Source organism: Brassica napus, chromosome C1 (genome assembly GCF_020379485.1).
Source record: "Brassica napus cultivar Da-Ae chromosome C1, Da-Ae, whole genome shotgun sequence".
Lineage (NCBI taxonomy): Eukaryota > Viridiplantae > Streptophyta > Magnoliopsida > Brassicales > Brassicaceae > Brassica > Brassica napus.
In genome coordinates, this window is record NC_063444.1 from 20,694,235 (window position 1) to 20,709,608 (window position 15,374).

The following is a 15,374-nucleotide window of genomic DNA, read 5'->3' on the forward strand; positions in this document are numbered from 1 at the left end:
AACTTTACCTTCCTGCATATCACATGAAATCATCTGATTAGGATAGATCATTCATACTGATTAGTTTACTTTCATGTCGAAAATTGATAAAACTGATCAGATTTCATGCAATGGATTTAACTTTATCCTAGATGTATAGGTTTAACTTTACCTTCCTGCATATACATGAAATCGTTTGGATCATTGAAAAAAAAATATTGTTATTTACTTGCATTGCTTGTATCCGACTGAAAGAGTATGTGAATGATCCGATTATTTTCTTACTAATGGGGATAAACTACAAATATTTTTCAGATGTCAAAGATTGCGAATCTTGATTTCAGTGCTTTGAAAAGCAATGGTGACAACTACCTGGAATGGGCGCTTGATGCAAAGATCATGCTGCGATCAAAAGATCTTGGTGACACAATCACCAAAGACAACAATTCCAGTGACAAAGACAAGTATAGAGCTATCTACATGATACGCCACCATCTCCAAGAGAACTTGAAAACTCAGTACATGACCATGGAAAATCCATATGACCTTTGGATCGCTTTACAGCGAAGATATGACCACCAGAAAACGGTGTTGCTTCCAAAGGCTCAATATGATTGGAAACACATAAGGTTCTTGGACTACAAATCAGTAGACGAGTACAACTCAGTCCTGTTCAGAATTGTGTCCTTGTTAAGGTTATGTGGTGAAAAAGTAACCGAGGAAGAGATGCTTAATAAAACTCTCTCCACGTTTCCTCAAACCAACATGGTATTGCAACAGCAGTACAGAGAGAGGAATTTCGCCACATATACTGAGTTGATAGAATGTCTCTTGTTGGCTGAAGCTAACAACGAACTGTTATTGAAAAACAGTGAGATGAGACCTCCTGGTACAGCTCCATTACCCGACATCTCTAAGCTGGCTATAGAGCCAAAGAAAGAGAGTAACCTTGTCCAACACAATGACCATCCCGGTCCAAACCGTGGAAGAAGTCAAGGACGAGGTCGTGGTTCTTTTAAAGCACACGGGCGAGGACGTGGTCGCGGTACCACACCCGGCTTTAGCCGTGGTCGTGGCCGAGGCCGTAGTGTGTCTTTTAAACCACAGATCAAAGCTGATCGATGCCACAGATGTGGTATGGGTAATCATTGGGCAAAGAATTGCCGAACTCCTAAGCATTTGTGTGAGCTTTACATGGAGAGCTTAAAAAGAAACCCGGAAGCTAACATGGTTCGAGACCCGGGATATGATGGTGATGATGATGATGACTTGGAAGACGTCCAGGATCACCAGCACGAGTCAGACAAAGTTGATCACATGGAGTTTGAAACTTCAGACATACTGAAATAAGGAATTAAAATTCCATATCGTTATTTTTATTGTTTCCCCTGGATTTGGTGTTCTTTAAGATTGTTTATCAGTGTTTGGCTTTGGATTTAACTTTATCCTTATGAATGAATAATTTTTTTTTCATTTCTCATATGCCTAAGAATTAGATCATTAAAGATACCATCTCTGAAAATTTTATTATTGTTCATTAACTTTATGATTATTGTTTTTGAAGAATGAAAAGTGGAATGGATACAATCGTGGTGGACAGTGGCACCAGCCACACCATTTTGAGAGACAAACGATTTTTCATACATCTCACACATAAGGTAGCTAACATCACCACTATAGCTGGCACGGCTAGCTTAATTGAAGGCTATGGCCACGCCAATATCTTATTGCCAAAAGGTACACATCTTGAGATTGAAGATGCTTTGTACTCACCTAGCTCAAACAGAAGTCTATTGAGCTTTAAAGACATAAGACTGAATGGTTTCCACATCGAAACAATGGGTGAAGGAAGTAAAGAATTCCTACAGATTTATAAAATCACCCAAGGCAATAAGAAAGTCTTTGAGACTATACCTGCGTGTGGGACTGGTCTTTATTATGCCCAGACCAGTCTTGTTGAGGCTAATGCCGTCTTGAATAAAGAATTCAAAGAAGAGTTCACTCTTTGGCACAATCGGCTGGGACACCCCGGTTCGAACATGATGCGAAAACTCATATCAAATTCAAATGGTCACAGTTTGAAAACAAAAAGAGTTATCCCTAAGAATATCACATGTGAAGCATGCTCACAAGGGAAACTAATTACTAAGCCATCACGTACCAAAGTGAATAAGGAAGTGACAAATTTCCTAGAAAGAATACAAGTTGATATTTGTGGACCAATACACCCACCCTGTGGGACATTTAGATATTTTATGGTCCTGATTGATGCATCCACAAGATGGTCACATGTTTGTCTCCTATCAACTCGTAATCTAGCACTTGCAAGATTGCTGGCTCAGATAATAAGACTGAGAGCACATTTTCCAGATTTTCCATTAAAGACTATACGTCTAGACAATGCAAGTGAATTCACTTCCCAAGCTTTTAATGACTATTGTATGTCCATGGGGGTAAGTGTGGAGCATTCTGTAGCACATGTCCATACTCAGAATGGCCTGGCTGAATCCTTTATAAAACGGATCCAGCTGATTGCCCGGCCACTCTTAATGAATACCAAACTCCCAGTATCAGCTTGGGGACATGCAGTACTACATGCAGCTGAGCTAATTCGCATCAGGCCATCTAGTGAGCACAAATACTCGCCATCCCAACTACTAACGGGTCATGAGCCAGATATATCCCATCTAAGAGTTTTTGGATGTGCCGTCCAAGTGCCTATAGCACCACCACAGAGAACAAAGATGGGACCTCAGAGGAGGATGGGAGTATATGTTGGATACGATTCCCCTTCTATTATTAAGTACCTAGAGCCAACAACAGGTGATTTGTTTAAGGCCAGGTTCGCGGATTGTCATTTTGATGAATCCCAGTATCCAGCATTAGGGGGAGATTATGGTAAGCTGGTACAGGATATAAAATGGAATCAAACATCCTTAACATGGCAGGATCCTCGGACTAGAGATTGTGATCTAGAAGTCCGGAAGATTATACATCTTCAAGAGCTAGCTAACAGATTGCCAGATTCCTTTGCTGACCCAAATAGAGTAACCAAGTCATACATACCAGCTGCAAATGCACCAATAAGACTTGATGTCCGTGATGGACATAATCAGGCTGCTACTACGTCTAAACCACAATTGAAACGTGGTAGACCAGTAGGTTCCAAAGACAAAGAAGTTCGGAAAAGAAAGAGTGCAAAGAAATCCGACAAAGTGGAAACTCTAGACATGGAAAAGGAAACTCATGTACCACCAAAAGATACTTGGGACGCTAAGAATCAAGGTAATGAAGTTCCTGACAATAATGAGATCTCAATAAATTATGTCATGTCTGGAAGGAAATGGAACAGAAAACATGTCGACATGAGTGATATATTTGCTTATAATGTAGCAGTCGAATTGATGGATAATAAGGATCTAGAACCCACATCTATACTAGAATGTATGCAACGACCAGATTGGTTGAAATGGAAAGAAGCCATTAATGTGGAGTTAGAATCACTGAAAAAGAGAGGAGTGTTTGGACAGATCATCCGGACACCTCACAACATAAAACCAGTGGGATACAAATGGGTTTTTGTGAGAAAAAGAAATGAGAAAGGAGAAGTTGTGAGATATAAAGCACGACTTGTTGCACAAGGATTCTCACAAAGACCAGGAATAGATTATGAGGAAACTTATTCCCCTGTGGTGGATGCTACGACCTTAAGATTTCTAATAAGTCTGGCTGTAAGAGAAGGTCTTGATATGCGGTTAATGGATGTTGTAACTGCCTACTTATATGGTCCACTGGATAATGAGATATACATGAAAATTCCAGATGGTATTGAATTGAAAAACAAAGAGAGTTCTCGAGAACAACATTGTATCAGATTGAACAAGTCTCTTTATGGATTAAAGCAATCAGGTCGAATGTGGTACAATAGACTGTCCGAATATCTCCTGAAAGAAGGATACAAAAACGACCAGATCTGCCCATGCATATTCATAAAGAAGTTCAATAAGGGTTTTGTAATCATTGCAGTATATGTAGATGATTTAAATATCCTAGGAACCTCTGGAGAAATTTCCAAACTGTTGAATATCTCAAGAAAGAATTCGAGATGAAAGATCTTGGAAAAACAAAGTTTTGTTTGGGATTGCAACTTGAGTATATGAAAGATGGAATTCTTGTGCATCAAAAGGCATATACAGAAAAAGTACTCAAAAGATTTAATATGGACCAGTCTCACCCATTGACTAGCCCCATGGTCGTGAGAAGTCTTGGTCCGGACACTGACCCATTTGGTCCGAAGAAGAAAAATGAGGAAGTCCTTGGTCCCGAAGTGCCTTATCTCAGTGCCATAGGAGCTCTGATGTATTTAGCTGGCCACACACGACCAGACATCAGCTTTGCTGTGAACTTACTTTCTAGGTTCAGCTCCTGTCCGACCCAAAGGCACTGGAACGGGATTAAACATATACTTCGTTACCTACAAGGAACGAAAGACTTGGGTCTTATGTTTACTAACAAATCTAAGGAAGATTTAGTTGGTTTTGCTGATGCAGGTTATCTCTCTGATCCACATTATGCTAGATCTCAGACTGGTTATGTTTTTACACACGGTGGGACAGCTATATCCTGGCGGTCCATGAAGCAGACCATGGCAGCCACATCCTCTAACCACGCAGAAATATTAGCCATGCATGAAGCCAGCCGTGAGAGTGTATGGATGAGATCCATGACACAGCATATTCGTACCACTTGTGGTATGATCAAAGGAAAGGATCCACCGACCATCCTATACGAGGATAACACAGCATGCATCGCACAGCTTAAGGATGGATACATTAAAGGAGATAGGACGAAACATATTCTTCCTAAGTTCTTCTTTACACACGAGCTTCAGAAGGCAGGAGAGGTCCAAGTATTGCAAGTCCGTTCGAGTGAGAATTCAGCCGACCTCTTCACCAAGTCACTACCAACCTCAACGTTCAAGAAGCTCATATGGAAGATAGGCATGCGTCGACTGAAGGATCTTCGGTGATGCATTCATCAGGGGGAGTTCATGTGTTGTACTCTTTTTCCTATCTTGTTTTCCCTTTTACCACATTGGGTTTTGGGTTTGTCAAGAGAGGTTTTAATGAGGCAACATCCAAAGCATGAATGAACCTTGACCGGATGTGTCGATCAAGGGGGAGTGTTATAAACCATTTAGTGATCGACCCATTTATCAGCCCTTGTAGCTAGTCATTATCTAGTTAAGGATAAGTACTGGCGCCTATCTACTCTTGTGTTTATCTACATTATAGTTGGTGTTTATCTTACGTATTGCTAGTCATTATCTAGTTAAGGATAAGTACGATCTCATGTCGATCTAGTACTTAGACCGTCATTACCATATGTATATAAAGACCAGTTGGTCGACCTAATAATACACACAAGTTCCCCTCTTCATTCACAACAATAGTTTTAGATATACATGTTTTTAAGTCGGGTACAAATCGGTTCTTATCGGGTCGGGTCTATTCGGGTCGGTTCTTTTCGGGTCCGGGTCTATTCGGGTCGGTTCCTTTTCGGTTCCGGTTCTTTCGGGTAAAAAAAATTTAGACCCAGAAGGTACTTGTAAATTTTCGGTCCGGTTCCAGGTCGGATATTTTGAGTCGGTTCCGGTTCGGGTCTTCGGGTGCAGGTTAAAATGCCCAGGTCTAGTGTTTCTGGTCACCAGGAAGGTATGATTTCGATTTTACAATTCCGAAACCTTGAATTTAGGTGGCTGATGCTTTCGCGTTTCGTACAGTCAGATCATCGTTGGGCTGTAAAAAGATGGATCCGGATGCAGTCAAGTCGACCCTCTCGAATCTGGCGTTCGGGAATGTATTGGCAGCAGCTGCTAGAGATTATAAGAAGGTATATCAATTTAATATTGGCTTAAATCCATCAACAAATGCTAATGAGTAGGCTTTTATCTACGTTTTCGTATGCTCGTGGTTGGTTTCTTTCTTTATGCATATGCTCTTCACAGATCACACAAGTAGTTATAAGCAAATCATGAAGAAATGACTTTCTGATTGTTTTTTTTTTTTTTTTTGAGGTGTTTGGCTACACACATTGTAGATAGCCTCTGAGTATTTTGTATGTTACAGGAAGTGCTTGCAAATGAGAAGGCCCAATCATCAAATCATGTCAATGAGGAGGTTGATCTTGATGAACTTATGGATGTAAGTGCAAATCTTTCTTCTTCTCGTTTGAGATTTATGCTACTGTCTCTAACGGTAAGACTTTCTCATTGTTCTGTAGGATCCGGAGCTAGAAAAATTGCACGCTGATAGGATTGCTGCACTCAAGGTAACAACTCTGGCAACACCCTTCTCTCTTTAGTTATGAAGCTGTTCAATATTTCTTGTTTACTTTTATCGGTATGAACTTAACCTCCTAGTTTTGATCTGGACAGAGAGAAGTTGAAAAGAGGGAAGCGTTCAAAAGACAAGGGCATGGTGAGTATCGAGAGGTGAGCGAGGGAGATTTCTTGGGGGAAGTCACCAGGAGTGAGAAAGTGATTTGTCATTTCTACCACAAGGAGTTTTACCGCTGCAAGTAAGATCTACCCATCAACTTCTCATACGTGATCTCATCTGTAACCTATATCCACTCTGCATCGTTATGTAGGATTATGGACAAGCATCTCAAGACTCTTGCGCCTAGGCATGTGGACACTAAGTTCATCAAAGTGGACGCAGAGGTCAGTCCAAAGATAGAAAAACGGGGTTTCAAGAATCCTGATGCTTGCCTAACATAAATGCAGAATGCTCCTTTCTTTGTCACGAAGCTAGCAATAAAGACATTGCCTTGCGTTCTGCTCTTCAGGTTTCATCTCTTTCGGTTCATTCTTACATTACATGGTTTGTTTCTAGGTTTTTTACTCTGATAGAATATGACTTATCTTTCTTCATCATTCTCAGCAAGGGAATCGCTATAGATAGGCTAGTTGGGTTCCAGGATTTGGGCACAAAGGACGATTTCAGCACTACCAAACTGGAAAACGTTCTGATTAAAAAAGGTAAGGAGGACCTCGCATCCACCTTTCTCAGTAGTTACACAGTTCAGTTAGAGTATTGTTGCTTAAAATGTGCAAACTATTAAACAGGAATGCTCAGCAAGAAGAAGAAAGAGGAAGATGATGAAGATGCTGAGTACCAAGAGAGCATAAGGCGGTCGGTTAGGTCTTCAGAGAATCTGGACTCTGACTCTGACTGATCAAACCAGCTTACATCACAGAGTTGTCTCTGTTTTGCCTTTGTTATGTGTTTATTAGGTAATGAAGCTTCATAGTTACATCTTAACCGTCAAATGCTTCCATGACATTGTATGTTGCACTATACACCATTTTCTTGTTGCTGTTACATAAATATTGACTTGTTTTTGGCTTTAAAAAAAAGCTAGAAAACTAATGTTCTTGAATCGAAAGGATAATATGTGAGGTAAAGATCAATGCAGAGGTTATGGTAGAAAATATCTTGTTCAATAATAATAATAAAATTACTAGACAGAACAAACATGTGAAAAGATCATTCCTCATATATAATAATTTCTTCGTCAATCTCATCTATTTTTTCTTGACCTTTGAATCTTTCCCCTTAGTGGTCTTTTTCTTGTTCTCCAAATCAGCCTCCTCAGTTTTGGCCTTCTCTTGTTCGTTCTTGATCTTCTTGGCTTCCAAGAACTCAACCAACCCCTCAAGAATAATATCAACAGACTCATTCCTCATAAGTTGTTCAGCTACATCTGCTGGAGTAACCTCTGTCGCTTCGATACCTTCCACGATCTTGCTGAAAAGAGGGTGATCTTTTATCTCTAGATAGTTCCAAGCAAGAGCCTTGAAAGTACTCGACGTGCAGTACGACATGTGGATGTGCACATCCATACGTCCTGGTCTCAACAACGCAGGGTCTAGTTTGTCTTTGTAATTGGTTGTGAATATTATGATCCGTTGGTCGCCGCAGCTTGACCATAAACCATCAGTGAAGTTTAGTAGTCCAGAGAGTGTCACTTTCTTGTTTCTTGATTCCTTACGTTCATCAGTTGTCCTGTTATTCAACGTGATGGAGCAGTCGATATCTTCCAGCACAAGAATTGAACGATTACCAGTGTCAATCAGCAACCTTCTGAGCTCGGAATTGTCTACAACAGCAGTCAACTCTAAGTCATAAATATCGAAGTTGAGATGGTTAGCCATGGCTGCAATCAAGCTTGACTTCCCTGTCCCTGGTGGACCGTATATCAAGTACCCTCTCTTCCAAGCCTTACCAACTCTCTTATAGTACTCACTCCGTTTCACAAACTTGTCAAGATCTTCCATCACACTTCTCTTGACATCTGAATCCATTGCTAGTGTCTTGAACGTAGAAGGATGGGCAAGAGTAACAGAGGTCCATGAGTCCCCCCAGTACCTTGCGTCCAGGGTAAAGAGCTTGAGTTTCTTCTTCTCGTGCTTCATTGACCTGGATCTTTTCACCATGAATGGCAAGTAAGATTCAAGAGCTATGTCCTTGAATCTTTTTTCGAAGTTGAGCTCGAAGGATCTGACATCTAAACTGGATTTGGAGTGTTGATTCTTTGTCTCAACATGGTGGCTACGTAGGACCCATTGGAACTGGACGCCGTTGAAAACGTCCACAACTTGCTCGTCATGTCCCACGGCGACGTTGTAATTGGAATCTTTCTCGTGTTTACTCACTTTGATTCTTTTGTTAGATTGAGAGATCTTGGTGGCTACGTAGGCCTTTGCAGCATCAAAGACTTCATTGTGATTGTACCCTTCAAACTCTTCGATGGTTATTGTCATTTGAGAGGAATTAAAGTAATGAGCCATGCAGCGTTTAACGAAGCTGCGGACTTCATAGGAGATGTATTGTCGCACTTCGAGAGGCAAGTAGCTTTGGGCTAGCGATCGAGCCAGCATTGCAGTTTCAGCCACCGAAGCTGCAGTGGTTACAACCGTTGAAACTCCCATGGACTCGGTTTTTTCTAGGATTTTTGCAAATATACTTGGATTTTTTGCAGCACGACGAACTGAAACAATCCTAGGTTGTTTTGGTCCTCCAAGTGTCATGTATCTACCTGTATCCATAGGTAAACAAACTGGGTAAGAACGGGATGTTAATGCCATTGAGATCGGATCTGAAAAACAATATGATGAACGAGGTTTGTTTCTCTAGGGTTCTTTAGTTACTAATTGGGCGAGGAGAAAAGTTTCTTCAGAACGTGATCTTGCCTATGTAGCTCTCGTGCCGAGTATCAAGAGGGAACTCTCAAAATCTCTTTATTGAGTCGAAGAAGTCGCGAGTCTTTTTATAAGCAAAGAGCTCTTGTCTATCATTAACATGACTCTAAAAACATCTACCAGTGGACAAAAAAAGTAAAGAAAGACAAAAAAGGAAATAACACACAAAAGCGGTAAGAAACTGACGTAAAATAGAAATTAAAGAAAAGGAAGAGTTTCGTTAACAAATTTTTATTTTCTAAATTATTTTTCTAAAGCATCTATTATAAAGTATAGTTTAATCTAATAGTGTCACATTATTCCATAATTATATAACACTAGAGAACATTATATTAACCTAAAATATTTGAAGTGTGTATTCTTTCCTTAAATAAAAGCTACAGAATTACCTAATATGATTTACATATATACGGAAATTAATGATTATGAATAATAAAGATTTGATAACAATTTTTGCATCCTTCTTCATTTTTGTTTAAATTTATATTATTAAAAAAACTTAAAAAATCACATTAACCATATAATAAAAAAATTATATTTTTTCTTATATGTTATATTTTGAATTTTTTAAAATAACTTCAAATTACAAAAACGAGGAAACCTTTATATGTTATATATTTTTTTTAAACGACTTTAAAATACAAAAATGAGGACACCTTATATATTATATTTTTCTTATATGTTAGAATTTTCTTATATGTTATATTTTGAATTTTTTTAAAACGACTTTAAATTACAAAAATGTAATTTTTCCTTAAGTATACGACTAAAAATATTAAAATAACATGTATCAATTCGATGGTTGATTTGAAAGTTTTCAAAACCATATGGAAGATAAAAGTCAAAATAATTCAATTCTGAAAACAATACTGTTCATTTTTTTCAAGAATGTGTTCGCTGGAAAAAAATAAGGTTTTTATGTCATAATTTGTTTAATGTCCACTAGAGAACATTATATTAACCTAAAATATAAGAAGTGTGTACTTTTTCCTTAAATAAAAGCTACAGAATTACCTAATATGATTTACATATATATGACAATTAATGATTATGAATAATAAAGATTTGATAACAATTTTTGCATTCTTCTTCATTTTTGTTTAATTTTATATTATTAAAAAAAATAAACAATCTCATTAACCATATAATAAAAAATTAGTTTTTTTCTTATATGTTATATTTTGAATTTTTTAAAATGACTTTAAATTACAAAAATGAGGAAACCTTATATGTTATTTTTTTTAAAACGACTTTAAAATACAAAAATGAGGACAGCTTATATGTTAGATTTTTTCTTATATGTTATATTTTGAATTTTTTTAAAATAACTTTAAATTACAAAAAATGTAAGTTTTCCTTAAGTATACGACTAAAAACATTAAAATGACATGTATCAGTTCGATGGTTGATTTGAAAGCTTTCAAAACCATATGTAAGTTAAAAGTCAAAATAATTCAATTATGAAAAAAATACTATTCACTTTTTCAAAATTGTGTTCTAGGAAAAAAATAAGGTTTTTATGTCATAATTTGTTTAATGTCCACTAGAGAACATTATATTAACCTAAAATATAAGAAGTGTATATTCGTTCTCTAAATAAAAGGTACAAAATTACCTAATATGATTTATATATATATGACAATTAATAATTATGAGTAATAAAGATTTGATAACAATTTTTGCATCCTTCTTCATTTTGTTTAATTTTATATTATTAAAAAAAATAAACAATCACATTAACCATATAATAAAAAATTAGATTTTTTCTTATATGTAATATTTTGAAGTTTTTAAAATGACTTTAAATTACAAAAATGAGGAAACCTTATATGTTATTTTTTTTAAAAAAATAACTTTAAAATACAAAAATGAGGACACCTTATATGTTAGATTTTTCTTATATGTTAGATTTTTTCTTAGATGTTATATTTTGAATTTTTTAAAACGACTTTAAATTACAAAAATGTAAGTTTTCCTTAAGTATACGACTAAAAATATTTAAATGACATATATCAATTCGATGGTTAATTTGAAAGCTTTCAAAACCATATGGAAGATACAAGTCAAAATAATTCAACTGTGAAAACAATACTGTTCATTTTTTTCAAGAATGTGTTCGATGGAAAAAATAAGGTTTTTATGTCATAATTTGTTTAATGTCCAATCCGATCAACCCATGATGTATTAATTATAGTTTTGTTCCATTATTTTTAATAAAAATTGATCATATCCATCGGAAAAAATTATATAATAACAACAAAAAATATTTTATATATATAAATAAAATGATCACATATATAAAAAAAAATATCGATAATATATACAAATAAACTTCTTGCGCAGGTCTTATCCTAGTTTATATAAATTCAGTAGTGGCATATATGTAATAGTTACAAAAAATGCTCTTTAAATCCTTTGTTTTGTGAGGAGGTTCCAAACTCCAAAGCGTGGCACATCACCAAAACTGAAACTGATAATTTCTGAATGGATATATGGAAATTTAATTATAAAATTTGTAATATATATGTTATATTTAAGATACAATATCGCTATTTAGATTCCACCAATAAGAAGCGGCTTAATGCGTGTTTTGACTAAAAGTTCATTAATACTTCTACACTAGAAAATTTGGGTTTCAAATCCCAGCAAATGTGAATTATTCAGATTTATAGAGAAAAACATACAGAAAATCTTCGGTATGGCGCAAGGAGTACCGTCATTCATAGATCTCATAGGACGACTCAGGATGATGCAGTCAGACGTGAATAAAATCGTCTTGTAATATTTCTCATAGTTTGTAAAAGCATAATTAACTATCGACGAAAAAACAGCGACTTGTGCAAAAAAATACTAACAAGTATTAATTCAGTTTTAAAGATGAAAAAATCAAAGTAAGGAATACAATTTAGTTCGTTAATAAAACTTGCTTACATTTGTTCAAAAAATTGCTTACATTCATTCATAAATTGCATTCTGGATTTTAGTTCAATTAATATTCAATTTAGGAGGTTTGAGTTTTGAATCCCAGCAAAGGTGAATTATGCAAATTTATAGAGAAAAACATACATGAAATCTTTGGTATGGCGCAAGGAGTGCCGTCAATCATAAATCTCATAGGACGACTCAGGATGATGCAGTCAGACGTGAATAGAATCGTCTTGTAATATTTCTCATAGTTTGTAAGAGCATAATTAACTATCGCAAAAAAAAAAACAGCCACTTGTGCAAAACAATACTAACAAGTATTAATTCAGTTTTAAAGATGAAAAAATCAAAATAAGGAATACAATTTAGTTCGTTAATAAAACTTGCTTACATTTGTTCAAAAAATTGCTTACATTCTTTCATAAATTGCATTCTGGATTTTAGTTAAATTAATATTCAATACAATCATTTTATAATCATTTGTATAAAAGACCGACAAACTCATCAAAAAGTCAACGTTACAACCAGCTCACAAAAAGACACTAGCAGGTAAAACAGGACGGAGTTGATTGGCGCAATGGTCAGTATTCCTTCAGGTTATATCTCTCAGGTGGTGGAACTCTGATTTGAGAGCAAAAGAATATGTGATCTAGGGTAGATCAATGGCACACGACTAAGTCACATATAAATATCGTTTGATTGCAGCATTTCGATTATATCAAAATAAATTGTTCTTTATACATAAAACCTTTAAAATGATAAGAGACAAACCTGACCAAACACACACACACACACACACACACATATATATATGTATTCATACATAATAGGAACGCAAAGCAAGTAAAACAGGACGGAATAGACTGAGGTCGAAAAAAATCATGAAACTTAAACTTACTGGTAATAAACTAATAATATATTAACACAGCAATACATACTGTTGAGAATGGTTAAGGTGGTCCGGTTCAGTGGTCTCGAGTATGAGGCTAAGCGATAAGGATGAAGTCAGTTGAGATAAGCCTCAACGATTATGTGATAGATCTGAGCTGTTAGAGTATCTTGCTAGAATATATCTATCTGTAATCAAGTATATATGTATGACTCTCGATCATGGAATATACATACAGTTAAACACAAAGCATTCTCTCTTAGTTTCCATGGTATCAGAGCCTCTCTGAAGATTTCTTTGAGCTCGTCTGAGAGAGAAAGCAACATAAAAATAACATGTCAAAAACAGACGTATCGGTGGTCGCCGGTAGCAGTGTGGAGTCACGCATGACTTCACCGTATTTCCTTGCACCATCAGACAATCCGAGAGTGTCAATCTCGCCGGTGTCGCTGAACGGTGAAAACTACGCCGAGGAGCGTCCGAATTGGAGAACGCGCTTCGTGCCAACCGTAAGTTCAGATTCATCAATGGTACCTTGTTGATACCAGATGAGAAGGAGAACCCAACGGAGGCGGAGCAGTGGAGAACAGTCATTTCGATGATCGTGGGGTGGATTAGAGCGTCGATATCGCCTGCGATCCGCTCGACTGTCACATTCACCGCCGATGCTAAGAAGATGTGGGAAGATTTGAAGAGGCGGTTCTCTGTCGGTAACACCGTTCGAGTTCATCAACTGAAATCCGAACTCGCGGCGTGCAAACGAGATGGTGTGAGTGTTATGGAGTACTTTGGCCTTCTTTCTCTGAAGTGGGAGGAGCTTCTCAATTACAAGCCTCTTCCCAGTTGCACGTGTGGAGCGCCAGACAAGATCGCGCTTGATTATGAAGAAGAAAAAGTGCATATGTTTCTGATGGGGCTCGACGATGCGAGGTTCGGGAATGTGTGCACAAACATCATAGGTATGGAACCGCTACCGGACCTGAACTCTGTGTACCAGAGAGTTGTAAGAGAAGAGAGACGTCTCTTGTCCTCTCGAGTCGAGACAAGACAGGACGCAGAGGGTTCCTGGTGAAATCAGAACCATCTCAGTCAGAGAACCAGTCCGTCAATGGAGCTGTCGCGGCTGTTGCAAGAAGTAGAGGAGGAACGGCGTGCTCTCACTGTGGGAGGACAGGCCATGACAAGAAAGACTGCTGGCAGATCATCGGCTTCCCAGAATGGTGGACCGAAAGAAACCAAGCAGGAGATCGTGGAGGTCGAAGCAGAGGCAGGGGACGTCGGCGAACTCAGGCTAGGTCCAACGCGATGCAGGCTTCGAACTCTGCAGAACAAGGCGTTCCCAGACGAATGAACAGTGGCCTTCACTAGCTGCATTCCTCGAGCAACAGAAGCTGACAACATAAGTTGAATGGTAAGGTTCAAACTGGAGAAGTGATTCTTGACACTGGTGCATCCCACCATATGATGGGAGATGTACGCCTTCTTACCGAACTGCGTAAGATGGTAGGATGTCCAGTCCATTTTGCAGACGGGACCCAAGTGCAGGCTACTCAATCTGGACTACTAAAGTTGTCAGATAAGATTGTTTTAGAAAACGTTTTGTTTGTGCCAAACTTAAACTGCACTCTATTGTCAGTTGCTAAGTTGCTCAAACAAACAGGATGCCTGGCCATGTTTACTGATACCTTATGCATTTTTCAGGACCGTTTTACGAGGACCCTGATTGGAGCAGGTAAAGAACGGGACGGTATCTATGTTTATCGGGATGTGACAATGGCGCGAGGACTCAGGGTTAAGGCTGCTGAAGACAAGAAGACCCTTTGGCATCGCAGACTAGGACATCCTTCCTTAGGTGTTTTGGGATTTTTACCTTTTGTTTCCAGTGTTCTAGACAACTCTGATAAGTCTGGGGGTTGTGGAATTTGTTTTAAATTAAAGCAGACTCGCGGGGTGTTTTCCGAGAGTTTTAATAAAGCATCTGTTCCGTTTGAATTAATACATGTCGATTTATGGGGTCCATACCGAACAAAATCATCCTGTGGTGCTGTTTATTTCCTCACCATTGTAGATGACTACTCTCGAGCCGTGTGGATACACCTACTCCTCGAGAAGTCTGAGGTAAAGACGGTACTGCCTAACTTATGTCGTCTAGCACACAGACAATTCGGCAAGCTGGTCAAGACAATAGGAGCGACAACGGCACAAAATTCATGTGTCTCTCAAAATACTTTGCGGAGAATGGAATCTTGCATCAAACCTCCTGTGTAGCAACCCCACAGCAGAACGGAAGAGTGGAGAGGAAACATCGTCACATAC

General features: G+C 37.8%; 3 protein-coding genes across 3 annotated transcripts; 2 read left to right on the top strand and 1 right to left on the bottom strand.

Moving 5' to 3' along the window:
* Positions 1-294: 294 nt before the first annotated feature.
* On the top strand, positions 295-1,329 carry LOC106373363. Its single transcript, XM_013813545.2, has one exon. The coding sequence runs from the start codon at positions 295-297 to the stop codon at positions 1,327-1,329; it is 1,035 nt and encodes a 344-aa protein (XP_013668999.2).
* Positions 1,330-5,667: 4,338 nt separating this feature from the next.
* Positions 5,668-7,422, top strand: LOC106374577 (thioredoxin domain-containing protein PLP3A-like). Its single transcript, XM_048745949.1, has 9 exons — positions 5,668-5,693; positions 5,762-5,871; positions 6,108-6,182; positions 6,262-6,309; positions 6,416-6,558; positions 6,631-6,703; positions 6,767-6,828; positions 6,924-7,021; positions 7,109-7,422. The coding sequence occupies exons 2-9, from the start codon at positions 5,788-5,790 to the stop codon at positions 7,216-7,218; spliced, it is 693 nt and encodes a 230-aa protein (XP_048601906.1). The 5' UTR covers positions 5,668-5,693; positions 5,762-5,787; the 3' UTR covers positions 7,219-7,422.
* Positions 7,423-7,516: 94 nt separating this feature from the next.
* LOC106375147 (protein HYPER-SENSITIVITY-RELATED 4-like) lies at positions 7,517-9,542 on the bottom strand. The gene has a single exon (XM_013815029.3). The coding sequence runs from the start codon at positions 9,128-9,130 to the stop codon at positions 7,568-7,570; it is 1,563 nt and encodes a 520-aa protein (XP_013670483.2). The 5' UTR covers positions 9,131-9,542; the 3' UTR covers positions 7,517-7,567.
* Positions 9,543-15,374: the final 5,832 nt, after the last annotated feature.